The sequence below is a fragment of the Lacerta agilis genome, chromosome 1, assembly GCF_009819535.1.
Source record: "Lacerta agilis isolate rLacAgi1 chromosome 1, rLacAgi1.pri, whole genome shotgun sequence".
Classification (NCBI taxonomy): Eukaryota; Metazoa; Chordata; class Lepidosauria; order Squamata; family Lacertidae; genus Lacerta; species Lacerta agilis.
The window spans coordinates 18771739-18793225 of record NC_046312.1 but is presented as its reverse complement, the minus strand read 5'-3'; the positions used below and the strand labels follow the sequence as shown (position 1 = coordinate 18793225).

The 21487-nt window shown below is 42.1% G+C and overlaps 1 protein-coding gene across 2 annotated transcripts in view; it reads left to right on the top strand.

Moving 5' to 3' along the window:
* The first annotated feature begins 2561 nt into the window (after nt 1-2561).
* PAPOLA (poly(A) polymerase alpha) overlaps nt 2562-21487 on the top strand; it is a 44091-nt gene continuing 25165 nt past the window's right edge. Inside the window, exons 1-7 of one of the 2 annotated variants that reach the window (XM_033140234.1) lie at nt 2562-2839; nt 14435-14608; nt 16646-16712; nt 17211-17292; nt 19346-19455; nt 19768-19821; nt 21218-21329. In XM_033140234.1, the coding sequence (XP_032996125.1) occupies nt 2832-2839; nt 14435-14608; nt 16646-16712; nt 17211-17292; nt 19346-19455; nt 19768-19821; nt 21218-21329 (607 nt within the window). In that variant the 5' untranslated portion in view covers nt 2562-2831. The remainder of the gene's footprint in view (nt 2840-14434; nt 14609-16645; nt 16713-17210; nt 17293-19345; nt 19456-19767; nt 19822-21217; nt 21330-21487) is intronic. The other variant, XM_033140226.1, reaches the window with a different exon arrangement.

Below are 21487 nucleotides of genomic sequence, written 5' to 3'. Positions count from 1 at the left end.
ATGTAGCATGTGCTTAAGCTCCAAAAGGAGTGGACATAAAGACTTTGCAATTCCCTTTCATATCGTACTCAGAGTTCTTTTTACAATACAATCCTATGTGACTTTATTCAGCAGTAACTCACTGGTCAGAGGAACTTAATCATTGCAAGTGTACTTTGGATTGATAAAAGAAAAAAATCAAGTTTAAACCATCTATTATCTTGGACAATTGCCACAGAGTCATACTAAAAGTAGACCCATTAATTTCAATGGTCATCAATTTTAGTGAGTCTACTCTAAGTATGATCTAGTTTCATACAGCTTCCCCCTTCCTTCCCTATTTGAGCAAGATATTGGAAAGGCTGGAGCCCTCTTAACTCCAGGCAGTTTTGAGGACGCTGGTTCTGATCTGGTTTTGCAACAGAAGCCTCTCACATCTAGATGATGTTTAATATATATCACCATATGACACCAATAAACTACTTCTCTTCATGATTTCACATCATTTCTGGACCAATGGTCTGACTTGGTATGGCAACATCATTGTTAGTTTATGGAACACAGAAGTTACCTTCGACTGTGTCTGACCATTGGTCCATCAGGCTAGATAATGGGAAAGCATCAAGAGAAGATACCTTATTAGTAGCCATCCACCGACCAGCAAGAGATCTCCAGGGTCTTTTCTCAGCCCCAGCTGGTGATGCCAGAGACTGAACCTTTGACCTTGTGCATACAAAGCACAACTGAGCTTCCATTCCTTCAAATTCTATAGTTACACTTAGGGATATGAGTGAGAGAGGAAGCTGCCTTAAGAGATGGTGCTTGAGGGATTCCTTAACCTGACTTGCCCAAGCGATGCTGAATCATTCCAAAGATCCACCAACAGCAGGTTTCTAACAGTGGCCAGCCAGATGCCTCTGGAAAGCCTACCAGTAAGGAATGCCAGTGGCCACCTGCTCTTACTTGTCCTCCAGATGCTGCTGGAAGATATAAAGGTAAAGGTAAAAGTAAAGGACCGTTGACAGTTAAGTCCAGTCGCGAATGACTCTGGGGTTGCAGCGCTCATCTCACTTTACTGGCCAAGGGAACTGATGTTTGTCCGCAGACAGTTTTTCTGGGTCATGTGGCCAGCATGACTAAGCCGCTTCTGGCGAAACCAGAGCAGCACACGGAAACGCTGTTTACCTTCCCACCGGAGTGGTACCTATTTATCTACTAGCACTTTGATGTGCTTTCAAGCTGCTAGGTTGGCAGGAGCTGGGACCAAGCAACTGGAGCTCACCCCGTCATGGGGATTTGAACCGCTGACCTTCCGATCAGCAAGCCCTAGGCTCAATGGTTTAGACCACAGCGCCACCTGCATCCTGTTGGAAGACATACTGCCTCTAAATACGGAGGCTTCACCTGCCCCAGCTACAAGGAAACATCTCTCCCATATCAGTTTCTATAGGCACAGCAGGTGCTGCAACTCTCCAACTGTTGAAGGCACACTCTGCCATCGTTTCCCAAGCTAGACAGATGCCAATACCTGGCTATTTTGCCCATCCACATCGTCAGGGTTTTTTTTAGCTGGAACTCAGTTCCGGCACCTCTGTTGGGCGCCATTGCTGTTCTAAGAGAACGAGGGAGGTGTTAGGGTGCGTTCCGGCACCTCTTTTTCTAGAAAAATAGCACTTGCACACCGTACATTTAAATCATGTCTCCTGGGAACAGGAACTCCTGGAACTGTAGCTTAATGGTGCTGGGAACTTTGTGAGGGCTAAACTACAGTTCCCAGGAATTGGGGGGGGGGGGAGCCAGGTGCTGTAAATGTAGGGCGGATGTGGTTTTTCATGGTTTTGTCTTCAGCAGGCAACAATCCAGGGATGGATTTAGGTTTGATAAGGCCCTAAGCTACTGAAGGTAATGGGGCCATTTACATGTCCAGCTGTCCTTTGTCAACAACAAATTGTCAATGTTTTTTGTGTTATGGTAAATTTATGGACCTAATAGGTATCTAAAGCAATTTGCGCATAACAAAATAGGTATTTTACCAAAGTAATTGTTTAACTGAAATACAATTAAGAAGTATATTAACAATGAATTTTTTCGGGAGGGTGGCAAGAGATTGGGGCCCTAAGCTATAGCTTGTTTAGCTTATACGTAAATCCGGCACTGCAACAATCCTATCGTTTACAAACTTAACGGTCCTCCTATAAAGTGGATTAAATGAGTGATAATTATGCGCGAAGCCGTAGTGGCTCCCAATGAATTACACCAGAATGCAAACAACGTCTTCCAGCGAGTAGTAGATGGATCGCCTCCTTTTTGCCGCTTAGGAAAGGCAAAATGCAAAGGACAGGTTTAACTGCGAACTGCGCGCCACCAAGCGATTCCTTTCCTCTAGCGCCTGCGCAGCAGCCGCGCCAGCCGTTGGCAGCTTTCAAAAGTTCGAACTCGGCTTCCTGCAAGGACTACACTTCCCGCCAGCCAACGCAAAAGGACTGACGCATGCGCGCGAGCGCGCGTCTCTCGACGCAGGGCGGACGCCGCCGTTGCGTCAGCGCGCTAACTGGCCCTGCACGCCTCTGCCCCCTCCCCTCCCTCGCCCCAGAACGTTGCTGTGGTAGCGCCTGGGCGCCATGTTAGGAGGCCGGAGGGGAAGAGGAAGGACTAGAGGAAGCGGCGGCGGCAGCAGCAACAACAGCGGCGGCGGCGGCGGCGGCCACCAGGCCTAGCAAGCGGCTCTCCCCCCTCGCCCAGAGGGCCCGAGCCAGGCCCGTATCATGCTCGCGTCGCCCGCTTCCCAGGGGCAGGAAGAGTGACTGTTCCGGGGAAGAGGTGGCGGCGCTTAACCCACAGCCGTAGAGACGATGCCGTTGTAAGTGGAGGCCGGGTCTGGCGTGAGGGGGGGCGGGCGGGCAGGCGGGTAGAAGAAGCCACGGGAAGCCTCGTAGGGGACTTCGGAGGCAACCTGAGCGAGCGCTTCCGGAACCCACGGCTTCCCCTCCTCGCCGTGTAGCCCCTCCGTTTGAACCCGCCTCGTCGGCCCTCATTTCCCTTGGCGCACGAGTCCTCTCCCTTCCCACGCTCTGTGTGTGTGTGAGAGAGAGAGAGAGAGAGAGAGAGAGAGAGTCGGCGCCTGAGGGCCTCGTTCCTCTCGCTCCCCCTTTTTTTTTGCCCTGGCGCAGAACTTCGGGGGAGGAGGGGGCGGTGGCGGCGCCTACGACCCTCAGCCGTAGCCCCACGAGAAGTGGCGGCGGGCATTTCACGCCTCGCCCCACACTCGGCCCTATTGCCGCTTTCTCAGGCCTTGTGGGGGTGGGTGTTTTGTGGGGGAGGGAGAGGACGCATGTGCGGCGTCTCGCGGGCGCCGAGGCCTATCTGGAGAGGTGCGCAGGCCGCGCCGGAATCAGCCGGATGGTGGCAAAAGTCTGCCAACTGCTGGGAGCGCCATCGCCGCCTCCCTCCCGCCGGCGTTGCGAAATCCCTGCCCACCTTCCTCCCCGCATCCCCGCCACACGTTATTTGAAGGGGGGGGGGACGGGCGGGAAATGCAAAGCGAACCAAAAATCCTGTGCTGCTTAGGAGATATTGCCTGAAGCACACCTGCAGCTTTTTAAAGTTGCACGCCTCTGTTGAGTAATACCTGGAGAGGGCCATCTTATTTTGTGGCCTTAGATCCCCCCCCCCCGTCCTCCTTTGTTTTGTTTTCTCTCCAACTAGATGTTTTCTGTTGGCCGCTGAACATCTCGCTATACAGTACAGTTCTATGTAAATGTGTTGGCACTCGTTTGGTTGCACCGTGATCCTTGTGAGGCATTGTCATGCTCGTGAACGCATTTTTTTTAAAAATTAAAACAAATTGTATTTGGGGTAACTGGCACTGTCTGCACACTATATATTTAAAACCTATTCAAAGCACAACACACACACCCAGAAAAGAATTCTGGGAACTGTAGTTCTGCCCCCAGTTCCAGAGCTGCAATTCCCAGCATGCTGAACAAATTGTAGTTCCCAGAATGTAGGTGGGGGTGTAATTTTTAAATGCATGGTATGTGCACAGCCCAAGTCTACATTTATAATTTTGTGTACAACTCTTTTCTGATTCTCAATGTTTGCAGGGGTTTGACTCTAGTTGCATTCTACTGCAGAAACCCCTGGAGAGTCTACAAAATAAACGTTTGTTGTTCATTGTGTGAACTTTGCCATAGTTGTGTGCTGGGTATGTTAGGTAAACAATCCTTGACAATTCTTAATAGTGAGTATATGTTTGTGAAATGTATGTAATAGGTTCTTTAATAGTTTTTGGGAACAGTTTCAGATTCCTTTCTGAACATTTTGCAAAAACTAGCTTAACAAAGTTGTAAGATCCTGAATGAAGTACATTCCCTCTTTTCTAATATCCATTTGTTCCATGTATTTTTCATTAACATTTACTTTTGAAGAATTTAAGAGACTATCCCCTGCAGCCAGTGTTAGAAACTCAGATATATAAGCCAACCGCCAAATGGCTCTTTAAACTAAAATGGAATGTCTAGTTGCCATTATGGGGTAAGATGGCTCTAGAGTCTTATTTTTCAAATGATTGATGGACTGTGATTGATTATCAATTAAACATATGACAACCTTGCGCTAACTTAAGAACTTTGAGAACTTAAAGAAGAAAAGTCACTTGATCCAGGGACAGTCCACATACATATTGGCCTATTTCTACCTCTTTTTCTTAATTGTGGCTGCTCCTGCTCAGGCTGCACAGAAAAAGCATTTTGGTTCGTGGAATTCATTCTGATTGTGCAGATAAAATATAACTGAGTTCTATAGGATAGGGCCTTAGTGTGGGAAAACAGTCTAGATCCAGTGAGCCCTAGGCATGCACCTCCAGGTTGTGGATGTGTCAGATGCCATCATGGTGCCCAGGCATCTTTACTTGGTCACAAGTGGTTGATAGCCAGATGCAAAATGTGCCTGGCTAATTTTGAACATTGACTGCAGCAGATGAATAACTTACAATGAAATATTGTAAAGTTTTATCTGCCTGTTTGCCAACATCATAATTGAGAGGACCGCTTTAGAAAAATAAAGAGCTATACATACTTTTCAGGATCAGGCTATATCCAAACCTTTATGAGCTCAGTTAAGTGAGAGAAACTGAGGGTTCGTTCAACAACTTAGCAGTTTAATACATGATCTAAATGTGGAGACTGGTTTTTAATTTGATATAATATTTGTATTCCACTTTTCTATCAGCAAATGTTGAGCTCAAAGTGGCTCACAATAATCACAATAGCATTAAAAACAACAACATTGTGGTCACTAATATCAAACACAATAGCATATAAACAAAGCAAAGAAAAACAAATTCATCAAAATAATACAATTCAATAAAGTAAAAGTAACTCCTGGTACTGCAAGGCTACCTCCTAATCACATGGAGCCTTACTCCAGAACAAGCTGATCTACCTGCTTCTGCATCCCCCACAGGATCTTTTTAGTGTGTATTTTGAGTTTCCATGAGGACTTCTGCTTACACTATGGAATTTCCCCTCCCTCTGTTCTCCTCGCCCCATCTGCTCTAGAGGACTTGTGTTTGATGTACTTGGATCCAGTAATACCCTTCAGCATGTACAAAGTAGGATTTCCCCTTTTTCTAACAGCAGCCCTTCTGCAACATTCTGCAAACTGCTTATGAAGGTTGATGAATTTGCTAGTATTTAGCAAAATTACTGTATATTGCATAAAACAAAAAGGAAGCAGTAGAGACGATATACTCTTAATGTTTTTTAAAAGGTTGATGAGCATCAAATAATACTTCATTGAAATTTTCATTTCTCTTTTTTCCATTGTTTTTAAGCACTTTATATAATAAAGTGTCTTCCGTGCCTTGTTTTTGCTGTGAAGGTGGTGTTCCCCAGCAGTCAATGTTGAATTTTCTTTGGAGCCAGGTTGAAGGCTCTTTGGAATGGAGCATAGTAGTGCTTGTCAATGTTTTATTTAGATCTTTGAGTGCCGTAACAAGGCAACATGGGGTGAAGGAACTTAAAAACTGTTTTCCCAGTACTGACAGAATACATAAAAGGGAGGTAGGATGGAAAGCTTTCTTTATGGTTGTGTCTTTGATTAATAAAATCATAAGTATCAGAAAAGATAAACTATTGCTGTTTGTTTCTTCTGCACTGGAACTGGAGGAAAGGTTGTTTGGGTTGTAACAGTGATTAGCCCCCTTCTCACTCAGTAAGTAAGCTTTGCATTTTGTGGAAGTGTATTGCGGACTTACCATATATACTTGAGTATAAGCCTAGTTTTTCAGCACATTTTTTTGTGCTGAAAAAGCTGCCCTCGGCTTATACTCGAGTGAGACGGGTGGTGGGGGTGGCGAGAAAGAAGCCCTTTCTCTCCGCTCGTGCCGCCACCCGCTCTCCCCAGTCAACCATTCCTTAAGAAGCGTACAAGAACAGCGGTTCTTTACTCTCCCCAGGCAGCTTTGTTCCATTCCTGAACTGCTCGCATAAATGCAAACTTGGCAAAGGAAGAAGAGGAAGGAGCAGCCCAAAGGGTTGCTTTCGGGCTGCTCGTTCCTCCTCCTCCTCCACAGCGGCAAAGGTGAACCGGCTTATACTCGAGTCAATAAGCATTCCCAGGTTTTTGTAGGAAAATTAGGTGCCTCGGTTTATATTCGGGTCGGCTTATACTCGGGTATATACGGTACTTAGAATTTTGGGGGGAAATTTTAGTTTAATTGTTTGGTTTGAATTTTAGAATCAAATGCAACTGATTAAAGGGATGGTACACAATTTATTTATGTATTTTGGAGGGAGAATCCAAAGTTTCTGCATGGTGCTTAAACATCTGATTTGAGTTTCTTTGTAGTGTTCGTGGAATTGATCTAACCATATTATAATTACCCGGTAGTTTTACTGTAGCCTTAGCCTGAGCTCAGCTTATATTGGGATGTGTAATGTATGGTCAGAGAGAAAAACCCTACCTTTGTGGGAGGGTTGGGGGCTTGACAACCATAATTTTTATGGTTCGCTACAAGTTGTAGACAAGTGAAAAAAATTGCATCACTGATGAGAGTGGTTTAATTTGTTTTCTACTATAAAACTTGATGATTAAAGTGTGTTTAATTCATATTTAGTATGAAAGTATGGCCATATGTAGAATAGGGTTTTTCCATTGCCTTGTAACTCCCAAAGACGTTGAAAGATTTTATTTCTGGAAGCTTTGAAACTATTAATTGTAATAATGATTGGCTTTGGGGTTTTTTAATGCATCGTTGTTTTCCACCCTTTGCTTCTTTTAGAGACAGGGATGGATAATAATCATTTAATCTTCATAATAAAAGCCTCTCCTGAGAATTGGGGCCTCTCAGGAAAGGCTTATTTAGGATGTGTTTGTTTGCTGAAAATGACAGAAATCAGGCTGGGCCCACTTGGTTTACATCTCTCTTCATAGCAGTATCATTTTAGTTCTAATGAAGACGATGCTTTGAGAATATATGATAGATCAACTGGCTTATTTTTTGACTTGTCACACAAATACACAAGTCTAGTGAAGGTTATAGTGTTTTTTTATTACTGAATTATATGGAAAATACTTTGGCCACCTCATGAGAAGAGAAGACTCCCTAGAAAAGACCCTGATGTTGGGAAAGATGGAGGGCACAAGGAGAAGGGGACGACAGAAGATGAGATGGTTGGACAGTGTTCTCGAAGCGACTAGCATGAGTTTGGCCAAACTGCGGGAGGCAGTGAAAGATAGGCATGCCTGGCGTGCTCTGGTCCATGGCGTCATGAAGAGTCGGACACGACTGAACAACAACAATGGAAAATAAATTCTTCATTTGTAGCTTGTAATGGAATTTAAGCCATTTTGAATATCTTGTGGGGCAGAGCTTCATAAATACAATTCAAGTCAACTATGTGCATGTTAAAACAAAATAAAAAATAAAAAAAATCCTTCAAGTAGCACCTTAGAGACCAACTACCGGTAAGTTTGTTCTTGGTATGAGCTTTTGTGTGCATGCACACTTCTTCAGATACACTGAAACAGAAGTCACCAGACCCACTCCCTCACTATATATAAGGGTCTGGTGACTTCTGTTTCAGTGTATCTGAAGAAGTGTGCATGCACACGAAAGCTCATACCAAGAACAAACTTGGTCAGTCTCTAAGGTGCTACTTGAAGGATTTTTTTATTTTGTTTTGACTATGGCAGACCAACACGGGCTACTTACCTGTAACTGGAACTATGTGCATGTTGTGCAGCTAACAATGATGTGGTGCAGAAAATGTTCCAGGCCTTAATTTTTTTGCAGAGTTTTTTCATTAACATATGTTAATCAGTAACAACGAGTGGATGCTAGTTGCACATGCAGTATTAGACTTGTTTGACAGTTTCAAAGTTTTTAGCTTTGTTTACTGACTGCAAGTAAAATAAACTTGCTAAATTAGATCACTTTGGGGGCATCACAAATGCAAACTGGAATTCCCCCCCCCCAAAATCCCCACAGTACTACTGTACTAGTAACTACAGTCATACCTCATGTTACGTTTGCTTCAAGTTATGTGTTGTGGACCACAGGAAACCTGGAAGTACCAGAACGTGTTACTTCCGGGTTGCGGCGCATGCACAGAAGCGACAATTCACTCCTGTGCAGACGCGGCACTTCAGCTTGTGAACGCTATGGGTTGCGGACGTGCCTTCGTCACAGATTCCATCCGCAATTCAAGGTTCCACTGTATATTATTATTTTTAAATGGTTGTTTCTCTTCTCCAGTTTAGTACACGGTAGACACATGAAGCTGAGTTTAGTTTAGTTCCTGCCTCCTTATCCCTCTAGTTCCTATATTTTTGATCCAATAGAATTATTATGTGTAGTAGCCCAAAGTTTATTTTACAGTATAGCTTCTTATTAAGGCTTCTCAGCTTGCTCTGTTTCAAACATTTGTGGGAGCTGGGCAAGGAACTGGGAACTAGTAAGCAGGCATGATCATAAACTTGCAGTAGAAACTATAGAGAAAAAGGATATGGTAAATGCAGAACTATACAGTTGTTTTGCACTTGGCCAGCAATAGGTTGTTGAACCTAGAAGACCTCTAAGAGGCAGGAGTTTACAGTACTTACCCCCAGAATGCTTAAAATAGGTGGTATGGAAAATCTCAGGAATAGTGTGTAACTATTTCTATCCTCCTTGGCATTAATAGCTCAGACAGTGGTACCTCTGGTTACAAACTTAATTCGTTCCGGAGGTCCGTTCTTAACCTGAAACCTTTCTTAACCTAAGGTACCACTTTAGCTAATGGGGCCACTTGCTGCTGCTGCGGCAGCACCGTGCAATTTCTGTTCTCATCCTGAAGCAAAGTTCTTAACCTGAGGTACTATTTCTGGGTTAGCGGAGTCTGTAACCTGAAGCGTCTGTAACCTGAGATACCACTGTATTGAGTTGCAATGTAGAAAAAGGATTTGATTCCCAATAAACTTTTACATTGAAATAATGGATCTAAGGCTGCAATCCTGAACACAGTTACTGGTGAGCAAATCTCATTGAAGTCAGTAGGATGTACTTCTAGGTTAAACTGGCTTTGGATTGTTCTGTAAATCAGTAGAGGTCCTTGAGCCAGTATTAGTGATCCCTGATGGTTTGGCATTTACCATGGCTAATCTGGATAATTGGCATTCCAAAAAAAAAAATAATCAAAATGAAAGTATTAAATGTCCAATATTTCTTTTTTAAAATGAGCGCAGAAGTGGTGATTGTTTTCAGGCTAGATGCACATGTTGTATCAACGTTTACTAAAGAGGTTACTATCTGAAATGAATCACCAGGACTAAGTTTGAGTGGGTTTACTTTGAGTAAAAATTAGTCAACTGTGTGTTGGTATGTTTGGTTTGATCACATAACTAATACTTCTCATTATGGCCTGGTGTCCAGATTGTTTTTATTTTTAATGGCCTGCCAACTGTGGAATACATTGGTTTGCTGTGATAGTTTTCTTGTGTTAACACTACACTGATAATGATGACTGAAGAAGGGTCATAGCCTTGCATGCAGGAAGTCCCAGGTTCAATCACCAGCACTTTAAGAAAAAGCTTAGAGCCTTCAGTTTGAAAACCTGGGGAGCTGATAGGGGTCATTGTAGACAGTACTGACCTAGATAGACCAATGATCTCTCTATGTATAAGGCAGCTTCCAGTAATAATAATAAATAATAATAAATTTTTATTTATGCCCCACCCTCCCAGGCCAAGACTGGGCTTAGGGCAGCTAACACTGAATATAAATACAGTAAAAACATGGGGGGAAAACAGTTGATTAAAATATAAGTTGGAATACAGTTTTAAATGTAGCTTAAAATGCAGCCTTTAGTGGTAGCCTATAGATCAAAGCCATAAGGGGGGAAAACATCAAATATTCACTGGGGCCAACTATCCATGCTGGTCCTACATGGGCCAGCAAAAAGAGCCAAGGGAAAATTTATATACAAATCCCATATAAGGGGTTCCATCAAATAAATGAGAGGGGGGGGTTAGTCTTGAGTCCAGCCCAAAGGCCAGGCGGAACAGCTCCGTCTTGCAGGCCCTGTGGAAAGATGTCAAAGCCTGCAGAGCCCTGATCTCCTGCGGTAGGGCGTTCCACTAGGCCGAGGCCAGAGCTGAAAAGGCCCTGGCCCTAGTTGAGGTCAATCTAACCTCGTTGGGGCTCGGGGCTTCCAAACTGTTGTTATTTATGGACCTTAAGGTCCTCCGCGGGGCATACCAGGAGAGGCGGTCCCGTAGGTATGAGGGTTCTAGGCCACATAGCGCTTTAAAGGTCAAAACCAGCACCTTAAACCTGACCCTGTACTCCACCGGGAGCCAGTGCAGCTGGCAAAGCGAATGTGATCCCGCAACAAGGACCCCATAAGGAGTCTCGCAGGGCATTCTGAAGCCGCTGGAGTTTCTGAATCATCTTCAAGGGTAGCCCCGCATAGAGTGAATTACAGTAATCAAGCCTGGAGGTGACCATTGCATGGATCACTGTGGCCAGATCGGGACGAGAAAAGTAAGGGACCAACTTCTTAATACGGCGGAGATGGAAAAATGCCGTATTCATATGGAGCGTCAGTGTTGGTAATTCAGGATATGGTAGCGTAGAACTTTAGATAATGCTTTCCAGAGGTGAAGCCATGTTAGTCCCTTGAAGCAAAAACAAGTTCAGGCAACTCCCCATTTATGCACAGTCTGTTTGTGTGCGACCGCACATACACACATGGTGCTGGGAACTCGAAAGTGCAATGTGGAAATGGAGAGCACCCTGGAGAGGTTGTCCTGGCTTGTGAGGTGACCCTCCCCAGAACCTTTGTGTGAGCCAGAGGATTGTTGAGGATGCTCAGCTGACGCACAGGGAAGCAGCAACTGCTGCTGCGCTACCCCACAATCAGCTATTAGGCAGGGAGGCTGAGCAGCCTCAACAAAGCCCCACTGCCCCTCCTCTTTGGGCTCTGGGGTAGGTCTCTTTGCAGGCCACTAGGACTCCAGGGTGCTCCCAATATATGTGATTTCACTTACACTCAGGCTACTTGGCACAATGCTGCAGAGATGTTGCTTTGAGCTGGATGTATCTAGATAAGTAAATAGTCCCTACTTTAGCACTACCCTGTTTCTCCTAAAATAAGACATAGCCATAAAATAAGCCATAGCAGGATTTCTATGCATTTGTGAAATATAAGCCGTTCCCCAAAAATAAGCCATACCCCGAAAATAAGCCATAGTGACGTGGTACCTCCCATTAAAACAGCCTGGAGAGGCGTGGCTATGCAGCTTACTGATGCGACACGGTTAAAATAAGACATCCCCTGAAAATAAGCCATACTGTGTTTTGTTGAGCAAAAAAAAAATAAGACGGTGTCTTATTTTAGGAGAAACACGGTAACACCTTTATAAATGATATAAATATAGAAACAATGAAAATCTCAGCTATTCTAGAATAGAAATAAAATGAGCTTGCATTGTCTATGCTGGAATCCAGTGTTGTTAGAAATAGTGATGGGAAATCTGTTTAAAAAAGAGGGAAGGAGGAGAAAGCAAGGAGTTATCCTTCCTAAAGCCTGAGTCCATTATTACAATTGCACTGACTAAATATCTATATGGGTTTGTTCAGAAAGTTCACAGATGGGGGTTTATCCTAGTGACCTTAAGTGACGTCTGCTAACTTTCTCTTCAGGTGTTTTTCTTTCAGTTGAATTATTGAAAATATTGTCTGCTAGGGATCATTGAGAAAGGGGTGGAAATTAAAACTACATATGTATGCCTTTATACAAAATTAAAGTGTAAGCATGTTTGGAATACGGTGTACAGTTCCAGTTGCTGCATTTCAAGAAGGTGTTGGAAGGGGCAGACAAAGTTATCAGCAGAGTGGAGCAACTAACCTATGGGACTTACTTCTTTAGAGAAAGTGGGAATATGTTTGAAATTTATAGAATTATGTGTGGAATGGAGAAAGTGGATAGAGTATTCATCACAATTTGTTATATATTGCCTTTCAAGATACAGATCCTTCTTAGGTGACTTGTACCTTTTTACAAATCACAGAAAACAATATCTGCATGTAAAAAGTTGTCAGAATCTTTCTCACAGGGCAGGTAGACTAGCCCTATATGTGTAAAGGTGAGGGGGCGGTTCATAGCTAAACTACCTTGAGCTCAGTCTTCTTTGCCTCTCTACTGGTATCTATCACAGGGCAGTTGAAGTGCATGGTCCTGTGAGTGGTGGAGCGAAAGTCCATCTGTGTCATGCCTTAAGATAGACTTCAGCTGCCTTCCTCTTTTACCTACAATATTTCCCACAGAGCAATTGATACTAGAATTTTCCTCATCAGTAAACCAGATCACTGGCTCATCCAATGACTGACTGGTGAGAGAAGCGGGACATACAAAAATACCGTATTTTTTCGTGTATAACATGCCCCCATGAATAAGATGACCCCTATTTCTTTGGACTGCAACAAAAAATTGGGGGGGGGGGGTTGCCCAAAGTTGTAGAGCTTTTTGGGGGGGTGGAAGATTGCCCACAGTTGTAGAGCTTGGGGGGGGGGTCACCGCCATAAATCACTCTACAACCTGCCTGCCACTGCAAATAGCACGCATCACCAACTACACTAATTGGCTGCATGCTCGCCACCAAAAGAACACCTTACCACTTGACGCAAACACAGCACATTGAACACACGCCTCACTGCTGCTATAAATCCACCGCCCAGTTGTCTCAGCAAATCGTGAGCAGGCCTTGCCGCAGCAACCAATCACACACCCAATCGCCGCTGTCAATCTCCTGCTGGCTACTGCCACCAATCGCCCATGCCCCCTCTGCTATCCATGTATAAGGCAACCAGCAAATTTTGCCTATTATTTCTAAGGAAAAAAATGTCTTGTATACAGAAAAATACAGTACTTCACACACCGTATAGTTACTTTAGTGGAATTCATTGCTACATGACATAGTGCCAGCCACTAGTTTTCATGGCTTCAAAATGTATTCATGGAAGACTGGCATAAAACATGACTACTAGTCATGACAGTTAACTACTACCTCCAGGTTCAGAGGAAGCATGCCTCCTAATACTAGTTTTTGGGGAGCGGTGCAGGAGAGGATTACTGCCCTTGTGTTTGTAGACAAGGCATCTGGGTGGTCTCTGGGGAACCAGGATGCAGGACTAGATAGGCTGAGTGCCAGTTGCTGGAAACTGAGGAGGGGAAAGTGTACTTGTATTCAGTTCCTGCTTGCATGTTTCCCACAGGTATCAGGTTGGCCACTGTGAGAACAGGATGCTGGACTAGATGGGCCATTGGCCTGATCCAGCTTGCTACTCTGAAGTTCTAAGGCTTCATGCTTTTCTAAACAGTTTGCAGTTACAGTGTGGTCACATCTTACACAGGGGTTATGTTCTGGGGATGGTGTGTATACACAAAAATGGGTGTACTCAAACTGCCTCCTTGAAACCATCTCTGTGTGAACACAGAAAGGGCCTTGTCCCCCAAGTGGAAATGACACAGAAAGTGCTTTTAAGCTCTCTGTCTTGTTTGCATTTAACTGACCTTCAATTACACATGGTTGAAATTGCATGAGTGAAATGCGTACAACATGCAATGGTACTGTATGACTGAGTCTGCAGTCACTGTACAAAGTAGGTCAGTTTACTTCCATATAGTGGTCAGAGAGCTCAATATAAAGGACCACACTTGTACTATGTTCACTAATCTGGAAGGTTTGCTTATTTACCATATTTTAACTACCCTGATTATGAACAAAGCAGAGTTGTTGAATATTGTTAAGAGGTTGTTAAACCAATTTAAGTAACTATGTTTTTATAGTATAGAAACAGCTGAACATGTGCTCAAGTAAACACTTTCATTTTTTTGTATTTTTTCTTTTACTGCAATGAATGGATTTGTTGATGTGGCATCTCTCTTAATTTTGTCTTACTTACCTTTATTAGTCCAGTTACAACCCAGGGATCACAACAGACACAGCAACCACAGAAGCATTATGGCATTACCTCACCTATCAGTTTAGCTGCCCCCAAGGAGATTGACTGTGTTCTTACTCAGAAATTAATTGAAACCCTAAAACCCTTTGGTGTCTTTGAAGAGGAGGAGGAACTGCAACGCAGGTAAATAAAACATTTATTGATATATAATATACTGTGGAGAGGTGACAATCCATACTGGGGTTTATGGAATCACAAAACTTTGAAAATAGATCTATTACTGGGATTTCAGATCCCAGTAATAGAAATGCTATACAATTCTGAACAATAGCTTGATAATCCATTAAAGTGTTTCTTTTAATTTTTGCATGAATCCCAAGTTTCTGGAATGTCTAGTGTTCATTGATTGGTTCTTGGGTTATTGTTGCAGCATAGTTGTTGTTTCTGCACAGCCAGCTCCCATGTCATGCTGGTAACATCCAGTAATTGCATAGCACAGGTGAATGACATGATTACCTTCTTTGTCAGCAATGTGTCAATAACACAATAATCTATTCTAAGCTGTTAGCAGTGTGAAGTGGGAATTGCATTAATTTTTGTAAACCATTCCTGAAATGTTTTAGTTTTACTTACTGCTTGGAACCTCCCTTTCCTTCCTGTGGAAATCCCTAAGCCACTAACAAAAGGGGGGATTTGTACTCACAAATATTTGTGTGAGAGGGTATCATAGAAATAGTAGTACATAATATTTTCAACAAGTGGGACTGCAACAGAATGATGCAGCATATCGTCCCTCCTGAAAGCAGTGCTTCTGTTCTGAGTTCCAGTCAACCATTACCCCTAAGCCAGGGACATTCCACCTTTCTTCTCCACATGCCCCCCCTTTCTCTCTCCCCCTCCCATTTACTGTTTCATGTTTATTTTCCCTCAGACACTCTACATTCTGTGATGACTTAGCATGTTTAGTCCTCATTGGATTGTTGAAAAAGGGTGACACTGTCATTTTCCCCCATATAGATTGTACTTCCAAAAGTATCAATTACCCAAGTGTGCTTTTATTTCCCTCTTGTTTCTCAGTGTCACATTTTGGTTACAATTCTAACAGTGTTCACCACCTGAGTTTACTAGTAAAAGAGATAATAGACAACTATTGGCTTGGGAATGGGAAAGAATAGAGCATTAAAAATGATGCAGTTGTGTGAAATTTTGTAAATAAACTCTTAACTGTATCCAGTAATTTTGGTTTGGGGGTTCTTGTATGCTCTTCTCACTCAGTAGCAGTTACAGAATTGGGGAAATGCTGAGTATTTATCAAAATTCCAAATAGGTGTTTTATATTTATAGTAAAGATAAAATACTGGAAGACTTTGAGCTGTATAAGGTTCTAAATTTTGCTGCTTAAGTTAATGTTTGGAGGAAGGCATTACAGGTATTTTGTGAACAGACCATGTCAGGTATCCCCCCCCCCGCCTGCCCACTCTGCCAGCATTTGATGGGGAAGAAAAGGAAGCCTTAGTAATTTGGAGCCCTTGTCTTCCAAATACTATTTGGCCAGTATTGTAGCTTTAGCCACTAATTTGTGTAGGCAGTGCCTTTAGCTTCTTGGATTTGTGCATGGAACCTGGCTATAGAAGTAGGTGCCAAATATTCCACAGATGAAAATACTTCCCTCTAAATATCTATTAAATTATAATTTGAAATAGTGGTTTAATTGATAAAGTTTTGAAAGACCTGGTTCAAATACTAGCTCAACTATGACACACTTTTGTTGACCTTAGGCCACTCATCTCAGCTAATCTGCTTTGCAAGCACAATGCCAAAAGGCCCCTGTTATTGTGCCTTTAACTCCGTTTGTTCTGCATCTGTTTTCTGCTGGTGGTTATCTCCATTTCTTGGAAAGCTTCCCTGTTGGGTTTCTGCAGCTCAAGCTGCTGTGAAAGGCACAAGAGCAGGTTAGGCCATTTTTTTCTGGTTGCCTTCCTTGTTGGGCAGCTGCTGTGAGGAATATATGTGATTATGTATCCCTCACTATTCCTTTGAGAAATTATGGAATATAAATAAAATAAAATCAATAATTTCTGGACTAGCTTTGATAAATTACTTGAAACATTCTCCAGCTCCTCTGCTACACTCTTAGTTCCCTTTTCTGTGATAGGGGGTTTAAGTGCCTTAACCCAATTTCTTCATTGTGTGTAATTTATTAATGTGTTCCATCAACAGAATTCTAATTTTGGGGAAACTAAATAACCTAGTAAAGGAATGGATACGGGAAATCAGTGAAATTAAGGTATGAATTTCTTTATTCATGTAGATGTATGTTAAGACTTGTATCTTTAGCTGCAGCAGAATGTTAAAGCCACAGCATTTGGCATTTAGCAATTGACATCAGTGGGAGAAAGATTATTTTATTTGTGATCCTTTAACTCAGTCTTGCATACACCGATACTTAGCTGTTAAGCAGCCAAATATGATGTTTAATTAGATTTGTAGAATATGCAGTTTAATGAGTGTCTGCTGCGTCAAGCTTAAGCAACTGACTGTTTCTGTTGATAAAACTAGCAGGATGCTATTGCAAATGGTGTGTGTGTGTGACAGCAAATTCTCATAGTGGCTTAGCAATGATAACTAGCTAACTTTTTGCCCTCACCTCTTATCAGTGTGCCACAACTGAAATAAGCTCCTATCAGTAAGCTTGAAGCCAGCGTCTAGGGTTTGAAGCATGCTGCTATTTCACTGGTTCTGCATTGCTTATAAAAATTCAAATCCTGTGTTTGCTCCCTTTTAGAATCTTCCACAGTCTGTAATAGAAAATGTTGGAGGGAAAATTTTTACATTTGGATCATACAGATTAGGTGTACATACAAAAGGTAATGTGTCCCTGATATGTACCTAATATTTTATACATTTATAAAATATGTTTGCTTAGTGCCTAGTTGGTAGCCAATAGAAGTAAAAAAATTCACTAAAGAGCCTATAAAACCTTTTACGATTCTGCTGCAAGTGAGATCAATGACTTGCTTGGGCAGGAGACTTGCCCTCATGCAAACATGTGATTGGGAAAGGATGATCATACCTTTAAAGCACAACAATCTCCTAGGTAGTTCTGTCTACACCATTTAATGTGATTCCATTAAAATTAATTATTTTAATGTGATTACATTGGAATAAATTATGGTTTCTGCACCACCACAGTTCAGTAGAATGCCACTCCTGAAATGCAGTCCTAGGACAGCAAAAGGAGCTCATCTTAAGATGAGGGAATGTTACTCACAGTTTGACACATTCTGATAGCAACTCATTTGTGTTTGTGGGTTTACTATAAGTGCTGGTATAATATGTTTTTAAAATGAACTTAGAATGAATTAAATTCCGATTAAATATTGAAAGCCTCTGCAGAGAGACACAAACTGTTAGGATCAGATGCTAAAATAAAAGCATGGCGGGACCTGACACTTGATGGTGGCAGGGTAGGTGTTGGTATTAATGCAACAGAGCTCTCTGTCTGCCCTTCCACAACACACCTGCGCCTTGCAAGGCAATGAGATTAAAAGTATATTTCTGTCTTGTGTAGTTCAGGCCAATCAGAACTATAGAGGATGGTACTGTCCTTCAGTATATTTTATTGTTTGTCAGGAGTATAGTTGGGGCTGCCTTTTCTTGATGGCCATTGTATACTTTATGTCATCTTTAGTTGTCTGGTACACTAATGAATTTATTTGCATTAATATTTAATGCAGTATGGCCTAATTGCCACTCCATAATAATAATAAAAAATCCTCAACCAGTGTCTGCTGCAGGCAGGTAATAAATTAACAACAACAACAACAACAACAACAATTTATTCGACCGTCAGTCAGAACACAATCATTATCCATACAAATTTTAAAAAAACCTGAGAGAGGTAATAAATTAAGGGTGAGGAGATAGGAGAGTTTTTAACTTGCATGCTGTGCTACCTTTGCTATAGATAAGAAGCCTAGCATTGAAGCTCCATTTTAGTTTCAAATAAACTATTGAAAATTGTTTACTATATTTGCTTATATTAAAAAAAAACCCTGCTGCTTTCCAAAAGTAGCTCCAGTGCAAAACAATTAAGTTAACTAACTTAAATTGAGCCTTGTTTTAACTTATATTTCCATTATCAATTATATATTTGTAAGTTGAGGATCATACTTGTGGTGGTTGATTTCAAATGGTAGTTTTCTTGAAGTGGAAGTTGTTGTACATACTGAGTGAAAGAATGTACAGTCGTACCTTGGTTGACGAACGGAATCCATTCTGGAAGTCCGTTTGACTTCTGAAACACTTCGAACACCAAGGTGCGGCTTCTGATTGGCTGCAGGAGCTTCCTGCGCTCAATTGGAAGCTGTATCGGACATTGGGTTTCAAAGAACATTCGCAAAATGGAACACTCCCAGGTTTGCAGCATTTGGGAGCCAAAACGTTTGAGTCGCAAGGCATCCCTCAACCAAGGTATGACGGTATTTCAATATGACAACAATATATAGGTTGTTTTCTGCTGCTCCAGAGAAGCGGATACGGAGCAATGGCTTCAAACTACAAGAAAGAAGATTCCACCTAAACATTAGGAAGAACTTGCTGACAGTGAGAGCTGTTCGGCAGTGGAATTTGCTACCAAGGAGTGTGGTGGAGTCTCCTCTTTGGAGGTCTTTAAGCAGAGGCTTGACAGCCATCTGTCAGGAATGCTTTGATGGTGTTCCCTGCTTGGCAGGGGGTTGGACTGGATGGCCCTTGTGGTCTCTTCCAACTCTATGATTCTATGATATTACCATTTTTAAGTGCAGTATTTGAAAGAATCCTTTGCTGCAATAAGTTCTGTTCAAAACGATACCATTGCAGTGTTGCCTCTTTCTGGTAGGCTTTATGTGGTAACTAACTGTTTATTCACGCTTTTTTAAGGTGCTGATATTGATGCATTGTGTGTTGCACCAAGGCATGTTGACAGGAGTGATTTTTTCACCTCGTTTTATGAAAAACTGAAACTACAGGAAGAAGTAAAAGACCTACGGGTATGTGAATTACTCTTATCTAAAGAAAGACACAAGTCCCCAAAATGTTACAATAATTGTACATTAAGAACTGAGTAGATTATAGGCTGTTTTAAATAAGCATAATGTTTCAGTGATGTTGGAAAGTTATTGTAATATATTGTAATATATATTGGAATCCAATTTCTGATAGAATTGCTTTCTATTGTAAATTCTGGTTTACATAGAACTAGAGTTGAATGGAATCAAAAAGCTATCCTAGCCAGGCCCTTAAATAGTTCCTGTTGAAGATCAGGTATGAGTATTAGTCATTGTAAAATATTTATTTTTCAGGCTGTTGAAGAAGCATTTGTTCCTGTTATCAAACTGTGTTTTGATGGAATAGAGGTAAGAGTAATTAAGATAGCTTTTCCACCACCATCTGTTGTATATTCTGTACAAGAAATGAAACATCTAGTCACATAGTCCATGCTGAGTGTACAGGCCATCCTCATGGAAGTTATTTGTTTGAACAGTTGTTTCCTTTTAAGGGATATACAGTACCTTGCAATGGTAACTTGTGTTTTAGTGACAACTCAAAAAATGCTACTTTAGTTATGCATATTGTAGCATCCATTTCAGATTCTTATTTCAGATATTAATATTGTGCAGCTTGAAGCAGTTGGATGCATAAAAATTGACCCCACTTGGAATAAAAAGTGTCCAGACCCATCTGCATATACAGTCCCCAGCACACATAGGAAGATGCTGCTGCCAGTTCATTGCAGTCCCAAAATGTTTGCATGGGGGCTATTGCCAAGTGTGAAGTGAGAGAATGTTACTGATTAAATGCATTCTTCCCATTGCTGCATACTAAAATGCTCCCCCAATTTGTCAACAATATGTCTTACATGCTATGTAATCCCTTTGTAAGAACAAGGTCATGCTGCAGTTAGCTGCTGCCTTTTGTGTTGTTGCTGCTGCCGCTGCCCCCCACCATTAATCTCATGCATGCACAACAGGTCTAGAGAACTCCAGGGTTCAAGCGGGCAGCCTGGCTGTGTGAGCCAACCGGCAGGTGGTCAAGTAGAGCAAGTGAGCAGGCCGACTTTCACAAACTCCCTGTTGTCACTGTTACCGTGATAGAGGGTGAAAGTCTTTCTCTGCTTAGTCCATTAATTGCCACCAGTTGGAAGCATGCATTTCAAAATGCATGACTGTTGGTGGCAGAGCATGGTGAAGGAACGAAAGACTTTCCTTTTTCCCTTTTTTCTCTGAGTGATGACAGCAGCAGGCTTTAGGTGAGCTGCTAGAGGAGGGGAAGTTTGGGGCAAGCAGTGAGGGGATGAGGATTGGGCAATGGTGGGAGTAATGGGTAGGCAAGAGGTGGGGTTTGAAGGAGCTGGCAGCTTGGCAGGTGAAATGTAATTGGAAGGAGGGCAGCAGTCCCGAGTTCATTAATGTGATGCAAACTTGTGTCCTTGGCAGACCCTTACTTTACTATGAGGGGTAAATGAGGATTCTTTTTCTGCTGTCTCATAATTAATTATAAAGCAGTGATGATGCAGCAGTTTAAACTTGCATCCAGTGTCCAGAGAAGCAGGTGATCCTGAAATCACTGGCTATACAAACAGAGAATCTAAGTAGACGCAGCCAGATGGGTGGGGTATAAATAATAAATTATTATTATTATTATTTACAAAGTACAATTTGTGGACTTTTTTTTAAGCAGTTCATAGACTTAATGACTGGCATAACAATGGAATGAGAACATACTTCCCTTCTTTGTTCTTGCTTATTTTAGATTGATATATTATTTGCCCGATTAGCGCTTCAGACTATTCCTGAAGACCTAGACCTTCGAGATGATAGTCTTCTTAAAAATTTAGACATTAGATGCATACGAAGTCTTAATGGTAAGTTATATTATAATTCCATTTGGTATTCTTTTTATAATTGGGAAGATAGCTTTTTAAAATCTTCATACAAATCTGCATATTTCAGTATTGCATAATAGTTGTTCAGTATACATTGATTAAAAGTGTAATAATGGTTAAAGTGGCTGTCAAAACAC